Here is a 17,855-nt window from a genome sequence, read left to right on the forward strand (position 1 = left end):
CCCGTCAAACCCAGCACGCATATGGATGTGCATTTTGGATGGGCTTCCTTTAACTTCCATTTTTATTGACATCTTCATACTTTACCCACGTGCATTGACTTTCCAGCACAAAGTCGTTATGCAGAGGATACTGAAGGAAGGGAAATGGTTTATTGGATTTTTAAATCAAAGGCTAAAGATTATATTAATCAGCCATTAATAACAGCATTCAGCACAGCATAAAAACATCAGAGGGAATAAATATTACACGTGAAAAATGGGATATGGGAATCTCTGCCAGAGCTGGCTTCTGAGCCCAGCCCCAGGACTGCAGGAGATGCTGTTTCCTCCACTGACCGTCTCCAGAAATCTGGGGGCACCACGTGCACCGGGGAAGATTTTCTTACTTCAGTTTTGCCCCTATTGGAAAATTCCCACTGGTTACGTCAGTCCACGAACAGACATGACTGCTCTCGAAGGTGGTGGCACAGTGCTAAAAACCATCAGTAGCCAATGGATCACCGTTTCCACCGGGGCCGACACCGGTGCAGTTGAACCCAGAGGTACCGTATTACCGGTGGACCCTGCTTTGTTGCATCGCGCTGCATCGAGAGCAGCTCTGAGCTCACGGGAGGAAGAGCCCTCTCGTTTACAGTCGGGATCTGAATCTCCATCAATGAAGACCACTCTACTCGTGGGTCTTCCCAGTCGCTCATGGCCAGGGTTGTGTTTTGATCCCTGTTAAACCATAAGCAACTCCAAACAAGTCAATGGCATTGCACAGCAGGCAACTGGAGAGGGATCAGAAAGCCACGTGCTCGCCGACTGTGAAGCAAAGCTCGGCTGGGCCACACCTCCAAAAGCCATCTCCAGCCTAATTTCCTATCTAGCTATGGAAATTTAATTGACCAGTGAACTTATCCATTTATCCTGCTTTTTCCCAGAGAGTTATGTATCTTGTCAGCTGCACTTTACAGCCAGAAGACGGTAATTAGACTCTACATCAATCCCGTGAGCAGCAGGATTTCAAATGGAAGGCAAAAATGTTTGGGAGCTCCTGCTCCCGGGAGCAGATCCCGCTAAATTGTGCATCAATGGAAGCGACAAATGCTGCAAGTGGAAATGTTTAGCTGGGGAAACAGCCTCCCCTTTCCTGTGCCGCGAGCTGCTCTGTAATGTCCCCCTGGGAAAACACTTGAGACTGCGGACAGATGTAACTTTAAGCTGTCTAAAAGGGGAAAGATTTGCTGCTTGGGAACATGCATCAGCTGTTCCAGTTTAACCATTACTTCTGTCTGCTCCTGTACCAGCGTAAGTGAGAAACTGCTGTAACTTTAGTTTTACCTCCAGCTGCGCCGGTACAAAAGCAGGCAGAATTAATAGTTTTAGCAGAACAGTTTCTACAGGTAGCCTTTCCTAGCAGCCCATCCTCACCTCTACCTATGAAGTCAGGGTAATAGCCCACAGTGTGCTTTGGGTTAGGTCCCTGAGTAAATGATTTCAGGGTGCCATTAGCCGCCATGCAGAAGAGCTGGCACCCACTTCTGCACCACAGGATGGGATCCAAGGGGCATGCAGACCTCATCCTGGTCTCTCCATGGTGGGAGGAACTTGACTCTCCAAAAATTTCAGGAAGCTGCTGGGCACCAAAAGAGCATTAAGGGATTGATCCAGAGCCCATTGAAGTCAAGAGAAGTCTTCCCACTGGCATCAGTGGGCGCTCAGAGCATGTCTGCACGGTGTCCCCGGTGCTGTCTGGGATGGTTTCTCTCCAGCGCGCCCAGCCCAGCAGTTCCTGCTTGCCTATGCCAAACCCGGGAATGAGGTAGCGAAGCGACTCTTCAGAGGGACGTCTCGAGGCCTCCATCTCTGGCATGCTTGAGCGTTGGGGTGCTGTCCATACAGTTTCACTGACTTGTTGCCAGGTTGGGTGTCTGGCACTAGGAGCGGACGGGCAGAGCGTGAGAACACCCGGCGTGAGGCGCGTCGCTGCAGAGCGGAGACGAGAGGAGCGCAGCCCGGAGCCGTGTGAACGTGTTTCACCCCTGTCTATGTTTAAGCTGGGGCTGTCATGGGTGACTGATGGATTTGCATGCCTGAGTTCCTGCTCCAGCTGATGGAGGGAGTTCAATGGCAGCCCCTCCATGCCCAGCAGGCAACTCAGCTTTGAAAATCTCATTTGTAAAAATCTACCTGCCTCTCCAAGCAGGTACTGTCACAATCCCCCGGGGAAAGTTGGGGCTTCATTGCAAATATCTGTCAACACTTGCACGGGTCTAAAAATACCTCCAGCCTAAGACACACATTTGGCTAATTGAGCAAACATCAGTCCTCTCTCTCTTCCCCCCACCCACCCCTTAGAAAGGGCTGAAGTGACACATGCTGTGTTGGCTCAGCAGCGAGTTACTATTTTTATGCTCTTTTCACAATCTGTATTTATTACATCTTCCCCCCATTCTTCAGATACAGGGAAAGCCTTCACAAAACCCTACCGGGCTAGCTCCATCACTCTCCCGAAGGTATTTTAACTCTACAAAGGCAGTCCCCTTCCAAAGAACGATGCCAATAGATCATTTGTGCCTCCAGATCATTATCTTTCATTGGTTGGTTTCCTTTTCCTTTTGCATTCCCATCAAGATATGGCTTTAAAGATGCATAAATTGTTACCATGGGTTGCTGAACTTCCACTTTGATGATATCTTCATAGATATCATCTCCTTCATCTTCACAGGGGACGCAGTCATAAATATCCTCCCCCAGGTCATGTTCACTGGAATGAAAACAAGACAATTTAGACACGGGACAGACGAGAGGTTGAGTCTAGCAAGGTTAGGCAAATAAGCGGTGATGCCCATTAAAGAAAGGGGAGAAAAAGCATCCCAAAACTTTTTAAAATGTCCTAATTTCTCTTTCCCGTTTTGCAATAAGGAGGCACTAATTTTCTGGAACAGCTGCCACAGTAGCATTTCACCTACATACCCTAGCACCATTCGTGCACTATGCAAAATACATTGATTGGTAAGTTCAGGCACTGGAACCAACTACTGCCCTAGGAGATTTGGGCAAGGGCACAAAAGTCCCTGGGTTCCTTTCCTGGATTGTCCTGTATTTTTAATTTTCCTACCCACCCTTTGTCTATCTGTCAGATTGCAAATGTAAGGGGGGGGGGGGAGAATTGCCTTGCACAATATGCCACTGGATTAGCTGCAGCACTACTAAAATCCAGTAAATCAATATATTTAAATAAACATCGACAGGCACTTTGATAGCTGGTTACTATTTTAGCCAATCAACACCAGGGTTTCCAGCTAAGTCAGACATTTCTGTTCAGCTTGGATTGAAGCTATTATTAAAATCAGCAGATTTCTTAACTTCAATGCATCTAAGCCAGCTGACACCAGTTGAGCATGTAGTACATGAATTTCAGGCCTGATGTAAGCGTATGCAGCTTACAAAGTTGTACCTGCTACCACCAAAGATGCAGTCTGCCCATAGAGTAGCCTTCAGCCATAGCTGTTAAGGTGCTTCAGTGGTGTTAGAACAGCACTCAAAAACTGGAATTAGGATGAGGACCTGAGTGCACTAGCGGAGGCCCAAACAAGTAGCACAATATGAAGTCTTGGATATTACGCCCCACATGAGAGATGCACAAGAAAACAATTTAATGCAGGATCCAAACAGTTCTGCTTTTCTACTGCTGAACGCATGCCTACTTGCACCCTCTTGTACGCATCTCGCATCAAACCTTGACTCTGCCACCCACACTACCGTTTACTCAGGCTGAAGTCCTAAGTGGGCCTGCAAAACCTTGCAGGTTTAAAAACAGGTAGGTAGCCGAGAGCTGCACTGTCAGGTCAACTTTACACTGATGATTGCTTCTAAGAGAGCATTGGGACAGGCACCCCCACCCCCCTTCCCTTTTAACTCAGATAAGCCCATGGCAAGCTTGCTACTGAAACACAAGGCTTTGTCTCTTACTGCACATCAGCTCTACGCCAAGGCCATCTTTAAACTCAGTGGGTGATAGCATTGCACATCCTGTTTTCAAAGCTCTGCTGACAGCCCTTCACTTCTACCAGTCACTGAAATGTCAGAGATGTATACACTACCCAAAGGGACAGGGGAAGACTTGAGATGGATGGCAGAGGAATGGACAAAGAGAGTCAATGGCATGCTGCAACTCTTTTCCTTGTTAGGACTCATGTTTGTGTTAAGATCTGACTGCACCCCACTATGACAGATGCCGTGCAATCAAAGGTCCCACAGGTACCTTGCAATCAGATCCACGTGGATCCAGCCCAGTACGTGCATGGAGCCTTGTTGACATCAGTGGGCTTCACGCAAGCCTAGGAATGGGGACATCAGGACCAAAGATACAGCAGGGTCGGGCGATTATTTCTTGCAGAGGGCCGCTTAGCGAGTTCTGGCAAGCTGTTGAGGGCCAAGTTTCTCTTTGGTGCAGGGAAGCAGGAACAGCCCCACGGTCCCAGGCCAGAAGCTTCTGGTTGGGGGGCCTGGGCTAGGTGGGCCTTGCTGCTCAGTCCTGCCGCTGGCTTCCCCTGGGTCCTACTGCCCTTGGCTCCTGCCATTTTCACAGGCAGCCAAGAGCATGTAAATATTAATTTTCTAAATTTTTTAGGGGCACTGTGGGCTGGATAGAATGGCCTGATGTGCTGGATCTGGCCCCGGATTGTATTTTGCCCACCCCTATGGTACAGGGAGGACAGGTAAGTCCCAGCAGCAGTACTGACCACACTTGTTATTCCTAGTACATCAGCTCTTGGGAGTCCTATGAATGCCCAAGAAGCTTGGCTGTCTAGTGAGTTTTTAGCCCTCATGGTTATGAAAAACAAGTTTGAAAACACAGCCTAGACACAGAGAAAGTCAGCAGGCAAATGAAAGAAACCAACATTTCTTCAATTTTTTCCCTTTAAAGTCATGTTTTGGGGGACCTGTCTCATCATTTTTGATGGCTGAGGGTTTGCCAGGCTGAAAGACACCTGTCACACTTCATCTCAACTTACACGTGTGCCCATTACAGTCTGATTCGGTCACTGTGGTGTCCCTTTCTTTACCCTGCAGTAGTACTTAATGGTCCCGCTCAAGGATCGGTACATCAGTGCCATGCACTGTCAAGCCCATGATTAACCGATGGCCTCTGGGCTAGAGAGCCTGTATCTCAAGCCAGTCCAGTCTGGTGTTATTCCAGTGCAACTTCATGGAGCAACTCCCCCAATGTTTTGGGGGGCCAAACCCCTCCCTGGGAAAAGACTCACTTGCTCTCAGCTTAGTACAAATCACTGTGTTTACAAAAGAAACACATCTTTTTAACCTTTAGTGTTTTCCAGAGACAAATTTGGGTTGGACAATGGCTGAATTCCCTTCCCTTGCACCTCAAGCCTGTTGTGCCTTGTACTCTTGCCGTGCTAAATGAATATATCCTCTTTAACTCGTCCTAGGAAAATACAAACTATTGCTCCTGAATCAAACAGCAAGGCAAACTGCTGACTGACCCAACAAGATGCATTAACACATCCATGCCAGAGGAGCTATGAGGCAGAGAGATTAATTGGGTATTCTGCGGAGCCGCAGTTGAAGGGAAGCCTACTTTGAGAAGCTTCGAAAAGGGCAAACAAACATCCTTGCTGCACAAAAAAGATCTCCTTCTGCCAAAAATAAAAGAGAGTGCATGTAAAGATGAGACAAATACTGTAGCTCAGTGTCTTCAAGGTCTGGAGGAGAGAATAAGGAAAAGAAATGACTCTCAGCTTGGGAATCTCTACTTTCAACTTAACTTGGACCCTACTTATGTCTTTAAAAGGGACTCAAAGCTAGTTATCTGTGCTCATGCTGTGCTGATGAATGACATGTCCCTCATCCAACCCCTTCCACTACATGATGTATCCAGTGGAGGAGGTCCTTGGCCCCGCTGAAGTCCATGGCCAAACTCCCATGAGGCCAGGATTTTATCCACTGCTGTCAGTGACTGCAATGAGCTGAGCACAGTCTCAGCCCCTGTGGCCGAGTGGGTCCTCTATTCTAGATGCTGCCTGAACCAAGCTAGGAGTAAGCTCATGCTGGCACATGATGCTTTGAAGCTGTTTTGCAGGTCAAAAGGTGCAAATGGCATGGAAGGACCTCACGCCTTTTGAGCACCTGTGAGAGTTAAGCACCTGACTGCCATCTGCTCCTTTGAAAGCTTCTCTTTTGGACTCCTAAGTCCTATAGATGCCTCTGAAAGTTTTCCTTAGAATAAATACTAATAAATAAGTAATAGTAATGACAGGGCTCAATCTTGCAAGCAGCAGATTGCCTAGAGCTCTCATTGAAGTCAACCTCCTGGGATCATGACCTTCAGAAGTACATGAGATGCAGGAAGATCAAACAGTTGCCTGGTATTTTATGAGCTGTGTTTTTCACTCTGACTATTAATTACATATAAATATATTCAACTGTAAAACTCGACCTAAACTATAGCACTATCACCAGCAGCTCCAGAATATACCCAGGCAAGCCTCAGTGTGCTTATCTATTTGCAAAAAAAAAATTAAAAATGGGGGGGGGGGGGGCTTTTTCAGCACTGCAGTTCCATCTATTTTTAAAAACTGATTTATTCAAGAAAATATTTCTTTTAAATAAATGCACTGGTGTGATACATCATCTCCGTTCCTACGTGATACATTGCAGTGCTTGTAATAATGCCTGCTAATAGCTAGCGATCCATCTTCTCCTTCCCACGTGTCATTGTCATAGTTATCAACTGTACCGATATTTGTAGTCGAAGCTCTTCCCCTCATCCAGAATGGCTATCTTCCATTCCAGCAGGCACCCATCAGCTTTTTAGTGGCATCTCCATACATCATTCCTACAGGGGGAAGGTCATTTAGGAAGCTTAGGGCCGAGTTCGTACCCGCTGTCCTCCGTATCAGCCAGCAGGACTTGGAACGAGGTGAAATCAAGAAAAAAACTGTAGCCAGGAGCCCCAAATCATTTCCAGTCCAGCGCATACCAGCACCATGATCACCAGCTTGGTATTCACCACTGAATTCCTCAGGCATCGTTTGGTTTCTAGCTCCTGCTGTGATGCTGGTTTCCCTGCTGTCCTTTTCCTAGCGTGCCTAATGACGGCAAGACTGGAAATCAAAACCTACCGACCGCAAGGGCCTGAACTGTGGACAGCCTAATACTATCCCTGTCTGTTGAGGGCCGGATCTGGAATACTTAAAGAGTTTTCCATGATGAGAATGGTGACAGACACCCACCAGCGAGGAGCTGCCAAAGCCCCCGAGTGCAAACAGAAGAGACGGTGTCGGTGCTGCTCTCTGGGTAGACGCGGCATGGGGCTGCCACATCCCCTATTGGTTTCTTGACAGCCCTCTGCAATCTTGAGCGTAGGTAGGAAATCAGAACAAGGAAAGCAACAGCCGGGGTGTCACCATCAAGGGCAGACACTGGGCGATGCAGGCAGAACAAGGAAGAAAACTCTTCGCTGTGGCAGAAATGAGACAGGCTGTTAAACGGGATTTCTGACTCCGTTCCCCCACCGTTGAATTCCTATGCCTCCAGTAAAACCACTATGCCTTGAAAAACCTTCACTGGAAAAAGGCCCCATAGCCACATAAACACAAATGCAAGAGGGACTTTGCTTGCTTTGATGCCTGGGGCGTTACTGAAAGAGCCCTTCTGATTGAACTTCCCAGGGCAGCACAGCAGGTTTTAAAAAGAAGAAACACTTTGCTGCAGAAAGAGATGGTCTAGGGTTAAAACAAGAAGATGGGGAAGCAGAACACCTGGGGTCTATTCCCAGCTCTGCCTTCCAACCTGCTGCATCCCCTTGGGAAAGCCATGTAACCCTCTGCGCCTCAGTCTCCCTGCCTGTAAAATGGCAGTGATACCTGTTGCGGCGAGCTGCAGGGAAACAACCTCTGTCATTTAAGACAGGGGCAGATCCAGTTGTGGGGAGGGGAGGGAAACCTCTAGGCCCCTAGCATATTGGTAAAGCTTCTCGTTTCCTTTTACCAGGGGAAAATGTGTCATGTTATATGTGTCGATGCACTTCCCCATCTGCACCCCCCACTTTCAAAATCCTACTTCCACCCATGATTTAAGATCCTTGAAGACCAAGCGCTAGAGAAGCACAGAGCCAGCAGCAGTGGTGTTTGAAGATGTTGAAGCCACTGCCAGACAGGCTCATCTGCCCGTTACATTTCTGAGAAATGGCAAGAGCCTCGCCCTTTCCGGGGTGCATGGTCGCACACGCGGCATTGCTCAGGCCAGCCTGCGACTTACAACATCTGCCTGCTTTGTCTAGCGCTGTTGTGGACCTCCGTGCTGTTCGCACGTTGGTTTTCATACGCCCCTGCGGCACGTGCGTCACAGGCGAAAGCAGGCAAGTGTTAATAAAGCGCGCCACGAGGATTTTCCATCGGAGCAACCTAGGCACAGGCTGAAAGTCCAACACAATGGAGGTGCAGAAATTTCCAATGCAGGTTTCAAATACCGCGTCTGCTGCAAAAGGCGTCAGAGATACAGCGCCCTGTGGAAGCCGCGTGGAGTCTGAACCCCCTGGACAGGCAAGGCCAGATTTTGAGACCTCGTCTCATTGAAGAAAAGCACTGCACTCCTTGAGTAATCCTACTGGCATCAGTGGGGACATTGGTGGGAGTAAACACTGGGCTAGCCAGACCTTACATTGAAAGGTTCATTGCCAGCTCTTGTTCAAAGAGGATGGAGCTTTTTTCTGTTTTTTTTTTCTTTCTTCCAGAGACAAGAATAGCATTTGCAATTATTATTAGAGATGAGCTGCAGTTGGGGGAGCCGGTCAGTCTGCCTGCATCACGTGCGCACCAGGAAAGATCACTTGAGGCAAAGCAAAACAAAACACGACAAAAATGCCTTTACAACCGGGGTGCAAGCAAGAAAGGAACATGACAGCCAATTATTGATCGAGCTTTACATTTCTGACACATTGACCCCTTTGTGCAAATATTCTCCAAGGCAGAGAATAACAAGGCTAATGAGAAACCTCTTTAAAGAGGAGACGAGCAGACACACAACACAGGCCTTGCTTGCCGCGCCTGGGTGGCTGCCCGGGTATGGAAATGCAAAACTCCCCTCTTGTCCCCCTTGGTGGTTATAGCGCCTGCCTCTGATATAGCCAGCTGGAATAGTGGGTGAGTTTAAAAAGCAGGAAAGTGGTGCTATCTGCAATCCACCCTGGCCTCGTCGCAGGGGAAACTGAGTCCGTGTTACTCTCAAGCGCTCAGAGGCAGCTGCCTGTGTTGAACAGTGTGTCATTTCGGTCAGGACGAGGACTGCCGCATGGGTCCTGCTCAGCATCGCTGGAGTCAAACGGCAGCTTCACGCTGGCTTCACTCGGCAAGGCTGGATGCTGGCAGGGAGGAAATGTTTGAAGCATCACTGAATATAGAGCGAAGCCCTTGGGGAGGGCACTGCTCAGTCAGGGCAGGGGGGAGAAGGGGAGCTGAGGATGCATAACCACGTCTCTGCTTCTTGCTGCCTTCTCTCCCGAGCCACCTCACTTTCCATCTTCCCCTGGACCGGCGCAGCATGTTTTCTTTAGGCGATGCAACCTCTGCAAGGCAAATCCATCCCCGGGGGGTGTGCACAGACCTCAGCAGAGCTGCCCCAGGGTGGGAATGTGCCTCCAACCCACAACCACTTGCAACAACAGAAGTCATCTGCCAAACAGAGAGGATCTGGGTCCTTGTTCCCCAAAGGCCTTTCAGCGCTCTCCGCTCTACTGCAAGAAGTTGGCTGTCCTCAGCAAATTAAAGCACCGCCACGTCCCATGCGGAGGGGGAAGGGAATGGTAGCAAGCGCTATACGCTTTCGTGCCTTAAGCAAACCCACAATATGTGTGTGCGTGTCCCCGTGTCCGTGTGAGCGTGCCCGTGTCCGTGTCCGTGTGTGAAGCATACCACCAAGTATCCCAAATGACAAGCTGAAATGTGCTATTCTGGCCGCAGGCCCTTTTTGCGCTTGGCTGAGAGATGTAAAACGATCATTAAATTGTTCCTAGGAAACCAAAACTGACAATCTGCCCAGGGTACATCATCTGCCATTGTTAATTTACACTGGGGGGTGGAGGAGAAGGGGGAGCCGGTGGGGAGCAGCGATGCTCAGCCGAGCTCACCATCAGCCAGGCCAGCGAGCCCTTCCGCAGCTCGACGACGAGAGCAGAGAAGCGTTCGTGAAAACCCCAGGTCCTTCCCCTTTCCTTGAGTGAAGACAGGGCATATCCCTGTCCAGAGCAATGGGTGCTCTGGGGTGCTAGCAGTGCTTGGGAGCACGACTAACTTAGGATAGGACTCTGACACCCAAACTCCACCGAAACGCCAAAAAGAGTCGGATGCTTGGCTTGCCTTCCCTCACGGCTGCAGCAACACCATCACCAGCACCAATTAACCCTAAATTTCACTGAGCAAGAGAAGACGATGACAGGCTACTAGTCACCCCCAGATGATCTCTGTTTCTTCTTCCAGGCTGCCACCTGCTCCTTTCTCACCATTCAGATCTTTGTGCTCTTTGGACCATACCCCTTCCCGGGGTCTGTAGGGGTCATGAGTCTGAACAGCATCATCTGCCCCCCTACCTCGTGCCCGATGGGGATGCTGACTCCAATAGTATCACTGATTTCAGAGACTGCCCCATGAGCAAAGGCAGCCTGGTTGGACACCATCAGTGAATCTTGCTCTGAACCTTATATCCCAACAAAACCAGAAATGCAAACTGCAGCGGTGACAAACCAACCTCCGTGCCACCTCCCTGCCAACAGCACCCAGTTGCAATTCTAAGCATCCGCCTCGTTAGGCAAGGCGTGCCAGTCATCTCCCATTTTTATCATGGCTCAAGTCAAACCAGCACCCACTGGGAAAGAGGTTTAGGGCAACGTGCTTGTGTCAGATCTGACCCAACTCTCATGTGAGCCTCCATGACTGGCTAGGGAGCGAATGTGCTCTGCCAGCCAGCCTCAAGGGCTGATTTTGGGGGAAGGCTGCTGTCCATTCAGGGGTTGACAGATAAGACTTCAGCTCTAGCAGAGCTGATGTTGCCACCTTAAACTCATTAATTAACTAAAAGAGTTGTTCTCAGTGTCTGCTTCCTTGACATTTAACCAGATCCACGGTGGCTATTCACAGAAAAGTCATGAGCGGCAAAGTTTGCATCCAACCCTGAGCTCCTCCAAACTCGGGGGCAGCAGAACCAAATCGGGTGATGGGGCCTGTTCACAGGGAGGGACCGTCCATCCAGCGTGCTTGTTGGCGCATCTACAAGTCGCCATATGACGACATTGCTATGGCACTGTGCTTGAATACTTCCTCTTGGATGTACTAAAGCACGGTGCAGTATTGGCTGTTACTGCGCCATGCACGGATGCATTTCCCAACTGCGTCACTGTAGCGGTGCGCTATACTGGGGGAGCACGCCACTACGGCAATGTAGCTGGCAATCGCGTATAGACCCGCGTGATCACTATGCTGCCATAGTATGCCGCACGGTGATGTAGCATATTGCTACGTGACCGTAGAGCAACTTGTAGACATGCCCTGTGTGTCCAAACTCCAGCACTCAGGGTTTGACTCTTCAGCTGGTCTGCTCAGGAGATGGACCTAAGATGCTCCTGGCTTATCTCTGAGACTGTCAGGAGGACCTGCAGCCTAATCCTGCCATGGACTTGCTGTGTGATCTTAGGCAGGTTGCTTTCCCTTACCCTGCCTATGCTCCCAGTCTTAACTTTTGCCTGTTTAGATTACAAATTTCTGAGGCCTGAGACTCTCTCTGGCTGGGTGTTTTCATGGTGCAAGCTTGGCAGAGAGAGGCTCCATGCACAGTTCTTCGTTCACGGTGCACGCCTGGCATCGTGCATTCATGGTGCAAGCTTGGCAGAGTGAGGCTCCACGCACAGTTGTTCGTTCACAGTGCATGCTTGGCATCGTGCATTCGTGGTGCAAGCTTGGCAGAGTGAGGCTCCACGCACAGTTGTTTGTTCACGGTGCATGCTTGACATCGTGCATTCGTGGTGCAAGCTTGGCAGAGTGAGGCTCCACGCACAGTTGTTCGTTCACAGTGCATGCTTGGCATCGTGCATTCGTGGTGCAAGCTTGGCAGAGTGAGGCTCCACGCACAGTTGTTTGTTCACGGTGCACGCTTGGCATCGTGCATTCGTGGTGCAAGCTTGGCAGAGTGAGGCTCCATGCACAGTTGTTCGTTCACAGTGCACGCCTGGCATCGTGCATTCATGGTGCAAGCTTGGCAGAGTGAGGCTCCACGCACAGTTGTTCGTTCACAGTGCATGCTTGGCATCGTGCATTCGTGGTGCAAGCTTGGCAGAGTGAGGCTCCACGCACAGTTGTTCGTTCACAGTGCACGCCTGGCATCGTGCATTCATGGTGCAAGCTTGGCAGAGTGAGGCTCCACGCACAGTTGTTCGTTCACAGTGCACGCCTGGCATCGTGCATTCGTGGTGCAAGCTTGGCAGAGTGAGGCTCCACGCACAGTTGTTTGTTCACGGTGCACGCTTGGCATCGTGCATTCGTGGTGCAAGCTTGGCAAAGTGAGGCTTCACGCACAGTGGTTAACTCTAGGTAGTACCATAACAACACCGATGATGATGATGGCCATCATCATCATCATCATCCACTCTACTGTAAAAATGCATAAACTAAACATTGTGCCTACAACAAACGAGGTCAAAGATGCCGGGGCAGCAATGTGACCTGCAGCTGGCACTTTTAGTGCCACGGTACTCAGATGCTCTGCTTTATTTGGAAACTGTTTCTGTAGCTCCTGGGAACTGGACATTCAAAGTCTGCCAACAGTGAGTTGGGAGCCTGGCACTTAGTGGAGATCAGCCCGTATCAAAGTCAGAAAGCAAACCACTGCTGAGAGATGGACCCAAATCCAAGCCCCAGAGCTCCGCGGTGTTCAAATGCCAAGCCGATCCCCGTTCCCAATTACAGACAACTGTGCAGAAGTCCCTGAGAAAGCTCCGACCAGCTCCAGCAATCCTGCACTTTTCTAGAGATTTCATCTGACCTCTCTCTCAGTTATGGTTTTTAACAAATAAGGAGCTCTGTATTGCTACCACATTTGGCATGTTAAGCTTTCAGAGGGAGGGAGTTCAGGGTGTGAGCGCTTGTGCAGCTCAAGAGCGTGTGGAGTTTATGCCTAGCAAGAGGGTACTTGAATTTAGATGCGTGTCAAGAGAGATCCACAGTAGCATCTTCTTGTCTGGTCTACGCAGGACCTTTTAGTGCTCCCTGATCAACGCAGAATCCAATTGTCGCAAAAACCCAGCGACCGAAGAAGTGATGCACTCCTAGGGATGGCACGGGCTCGGCATAGGTAAACAGAGGATGGCGCTGGAAGAGAAAGGGAGTGTTTATAATGCTGATGTCCGTACAGTTTATTTAGGTTGATGGGGAACTGGCATCTTTGCTTTTCTGAGCTTGCCAGCTTTTTGATGCAGCTTGGGTTTCCTTGTTATTACTATTTTTTAATGCACTTTTCTCCCAAATTCTGCTGATAGAAACAGGGAGCTCTAGCGACAGCAGCAAAGAAATATTAACGGATCTGGAAAGAAACCTTCAGGGTGAGACAGAATACAGGCAAAGACGGCACGCAACAAAGCTGCACTTCGTCAGGAATTCGAGACTCGGGCTGGAGGTGGTCAGGAGTTTCTCCAAAAAAAGGGGACTTATTCATTTAGGTTTTACCTTTTCACGGAAGTTCAGGGCTGGAAGGGACCTCATGAGATCATCGGGTCCAGCCGCCCTGCTCTGGGCAGGAAAAACTGCTGGGGTCAAATAACCCCAGCGAGGTGTGCGTGCAGTCAAGGTGATGTGCTTGCTCTGATGGAAGTCTTGAGCATTTCCGTGGGACTTTGGAAACCCAGGTTCAAGTGCTTACTTGGCCTGATCAGGAGCAGGTATTTGTACTTCAGTCTCCAATATCCCAAGCAACCGTCCTCCTCCAAGGATCTTGGCCAATACCCCGTTTGAGCTTTTCCATGGCACACAAACCAATCAAACAGCAATTGGAGCAGCAGCTTGGATCTGGATCTCTTGAAACCCAACTATGTGCCTTCAGCACTTGGTTATTCTGCATCTCTCTGGTCTGATGAATATTTAACTATTGATGCATAGTAGAATGGCCCTAACAGGTGGGCTTCAGAGAGACTCACCCTACACTGACCTAGTAATGGATCCCTGGGCCTGTCCATGCACATGGACAAGACCATGCACATGGACAAGACCATGCACAAATCTGCATTTTCATCAATAAAGCAAACAAACAAAAAAAAGTCTGGTTCATCCTGATGCAGAAAGGGAAATCTCTGAAACCCCCCCAATTCTGTAAGGCAGAAAAAATATTTCCTGCCCAGACCCAGTCCAGAAATGACTAGCATGGACAATGTCTCAGCAAGGCAACCGCAGACTTTCCTCTGATCGGACTGGTAGCAATGTGTCTGAACATTTAGTAACAGAAACCCTACAGGCAATTTCTCCTCAAACAGACTTATGAGAGAGACAAAAGGCATACATCAAGTATACATAGGCAGAGCAGATGGACAAAGGGAAGGAGACAGGCTTAGTATAGCAACCACCCCACCGGGGGATAGTGAGCTCTGGTGTTAGCAAACTTCTCTGCACAGCTGCCCATGGCAAACTGCACCGTGCCCAGGGCAGGGACAGGGGATTCAAGTGGGTTTCCTTTGAAAGCTGCAAGCTGGCACCTTTGCTTGCTGAGTTGTTAGTCAAAGAACGTACCGTATTTATTCTGCAAAGGGGGACATCAGAGAAGAAAAAAAACCTGCATGCGAGGGACACGAAGTCCTAACCGTGCTAAACAGATTCCCATACACCAAAACCAAAAGGTGGGAGGAGGGGGAAAAGGCAGAAAGCAGCCCCAGAACAGGCACCGACTTGCTGTCTGACCTTGGACAAGTCACTCAATCTCTCTGAGCTTCTCTCTCCACCTCCCCTTTGTCTGCCTTATCTCTTCAAGATTGCTGCTCTTTGGGGAAGGGCCTTATAAACTGTCCATCTCAGTCAGGGCTATCGATTTTAATAAAGGTGCCCAGACACTACTCCGTCACTAGGACTGAATGCCAATATACATCCCAAGCCCTTAAGTTTCCCGAGGCCTTGCATTCAAGTGTCAGAATAGCCGAGTGGCCTAACTAGCTATGGAAAACCTACTGCCCCCACTTTGAAAGGGTGGGTTCAAATTCTACTCTTGATAGTGCACTAGTGGGGAAAGATGCAGCACATATGCCATTTGAGTTGAAATCAATGTAAAATGCCTTTAAAAAGCGATTACCATCGGGTCCCTGGTGGAGCTGTGCAAGCGCTAGACTTGGGCACTACTAGTCGTGATTGCAGAACGATAAAATCCAATCAGTCGTGATAGAGGAGACAGGGGTGCAAGCAGCTGGCTGATGCACTGGAGGTGCTTGAGGACAAAGGATGCTCTGATGTTTTACCAGCACGTTCCAGTTAAGCGGACCATGTGTTATTACAGCCACCCAGATCAATTCTGGATGAGATTGCAGCCTCAATCATTTATGGCAGCATTCTCCCCTATCAACTCTCTGCTGATTAGGTCTCCCCAGGATGGGGCTGAAATGTCTGACATTAGGAGACTCTTAAGAGAAATTGTTCAGTAGAGCGAAATGGGTTTCTTTTTTTTCCCTCGCTGCACTGAATTTACACTACTTGCAAACTCATTGGCCCCTGCCATCTGCCCACTCTCCTGGCTTTCCTCAGTCAGCCATCTGCCTAACAAAAGAAATCACAAGAGAAGGAGGTAAGGAATTAAGCAACTTTCTAGTTCCCTGGAAGTGTTTTGCTTCTCCTTGCCCTTTCCAAATGACCAGCTCTATTTATATCATGCATTGTTCCAAACAATTATCCGGCTTGATTTTCTGAATGGATCGCCTGCCGTGCAATTCAGCGCAGCACAAAATAATCTGCGCAGACCCCCAAATCCGAAAGCGCCACCGCGAAACATGCAGGCGCAAGCAGTCTTCACACGCACTGATTTCCCTGTGGTGATCTGACTTGCATTGAAACCAGCTTGTTTCTGCAACGTGCATAACTGCGCTGATCCCGTTTCTATTGATTTGTACGGCTCAGGGTTTTTGTCTTTTGCCACAGGACGTTTGCTGCTGTTCTCAGCACGATTACAAGACGAACGTGGCAATCCTGTGACCAGCCTGGGCTTCACGGGGGTCCCTATTCTGCAAATGCCCTGGGAGCTTCAAGTGGGCGACAGTATTAGAGCTCAGCCCTTTCTGCTTCCAAACCTTGGGCCTTTATCAGAGACTCAAGGACAAGAAGGAAAAATCTTGGGTTTCTCGACGGGACAGAATTTTATTGTTTTAGGCACCAAAATGTTTCATTTAAAAAAAAAAATCAAAACCATGTTGTTATTCCCCAAATTGAAACATTTCTTCAGGTGTATTGACCTGTCCTAAAATGCTTCATTTCAGGTCTGCTCACTATTAACGCAGTCAGTTCACTATTTTCTCCACAGTCACGTATCGCCTAATGGCAGCTGGAATTACAGAACTAACGTTCCCCTTGCTCGATGTACTGGCCAGACTACACCTGCTAGAATAAATGTAGTCTCCTGAGTCACCATAAAACCCCATCCAAGAGAAATTCCCACTGCAGTTTTGGAGATGTCGCTCGTTTGGGGACCCGTGGCCGTCAGAGCAAGTTGGGGTGGAAGCTACAACTTCCATGAGCCAACGCACTGGCAGGGAAACTGCTGGCACAAAACAAAATATTTCAAGTCATTTCAACAGAAAAGCAAAACTACAACATGGCAGTTCCCGTCCAACACCCCCAAACTTGGCATTTCACCTTGATTTCCTTGACAGAAGCCCCCTCCCCCCAAAAAATGTTTCCATGAAAATTCTTGATTTTTGCAGAAACTACATTTTCCATTGAAACTATCCCTATCAGCAGCAGCCCGAGCCCTGCCCAAGACACAGTGGCACATATGGGCCAAACCGTGGTCACCTTACGTAGGAGTAGTCCTGCTGAAGTCAATAGGAGTTGTACCATTCACTTCAACGGATCAGGATTTCACCCATTTGAACCACGCAAGTGAAGTGAATGGGATTTGTCTGCCTGCATTTACCCATCCACCAAAGTGCGAATATTGAGCTTATTCCATTATGCATCGGGTCATAAACTCACACTTTTGCTGAAAGAGAAGCACTAAGGGCAAGACGTTCACAACAGGCCTAGGACTGTTCTCAGGGAAGCCAACACTAAAATCCCCCCTGATTCGGAGCGGAGGCCAAGGCTGTGAACTTTGGCAATTCCTCCCTAAATTCACATTTCTTTCCAGTGGCTGCCCCATGTCAGGAGTAACCTGCCAGACCAAAGTGAATGAAGATGTCAGGATTTGGTTTCATTACTCATAAAGCTTTGGTAGGGCATTTATGAACAGAATCATCACCCGCTCGAAGGAAAAAACACAAGAGATCGATCCGATCCTTTGCAATGGCATCGCACTTGTACAGCTGACTAGGAAAACCTGTAACATGGCAAAAAAACAGAAAGAAAAAGAAAGGGAAGCAGCATCATGGACAGAAGTCTGCTACACACGGTCAATAGCTTGCTCCCTCGAATTGGATCGTTTTATAGCTTGCTGTGAAAATCATTTCCTACCATTTGAAAACATTTAGGATGGGCTCAATACCTTCCCAAGGCTGCTGGGTTGTAAGTGATATAAATGCAAAGATGATGGATAGACTGAATCATACCCAGCTCATGAATGACCTCCTTGTTTCGCCATTTGGAGGCTGGGCCGTAAGAAAGAGCTTTCTCATGCCATCC

General features: G+C 48.8%; 1 protein-coding gene across 4 annotated transcripts in view; it reads right to left on the reverse strand.

Annotated features, from left to right (window-relative positions):
• Positions 1-17,855, reverse strand: part of VAV2 (vav guanine nucleotide exchange factor 2) — a 268,102-nt gene that overhangs the window by 54,152 nt on the left and 196,095 nt on the right. For all 4 annotated transcript variants that reach the window (XM_059715659.1, XM_059715660.1, XM_014603789.3 and 1 more), the window contains exon 5: positions 2,647-2,749. In XM_059715659.1, the coding sequence (XP_059571642.1) occupies positions 2,647-2,749 (103 nt within the window). The remainder of the gene's footprint in view (positions 1-2,646; positions 2,750-17,855) is intronic.

This window comes from Alligator mississippiensis, chromosome 12 (assembly GCF_030867095.1).
Source record: "Alligator mississippiensis isolate rAllMis1 chromosome 12, rAllMis1, whole genome shotgun sequence".
In the NCBI taxonomy this organism is placed as follows: Eukaryota; Metazoa; Chordata; order Crocodylia; family Alligatoridae; genus Alligator; species Alligator mississippiensis.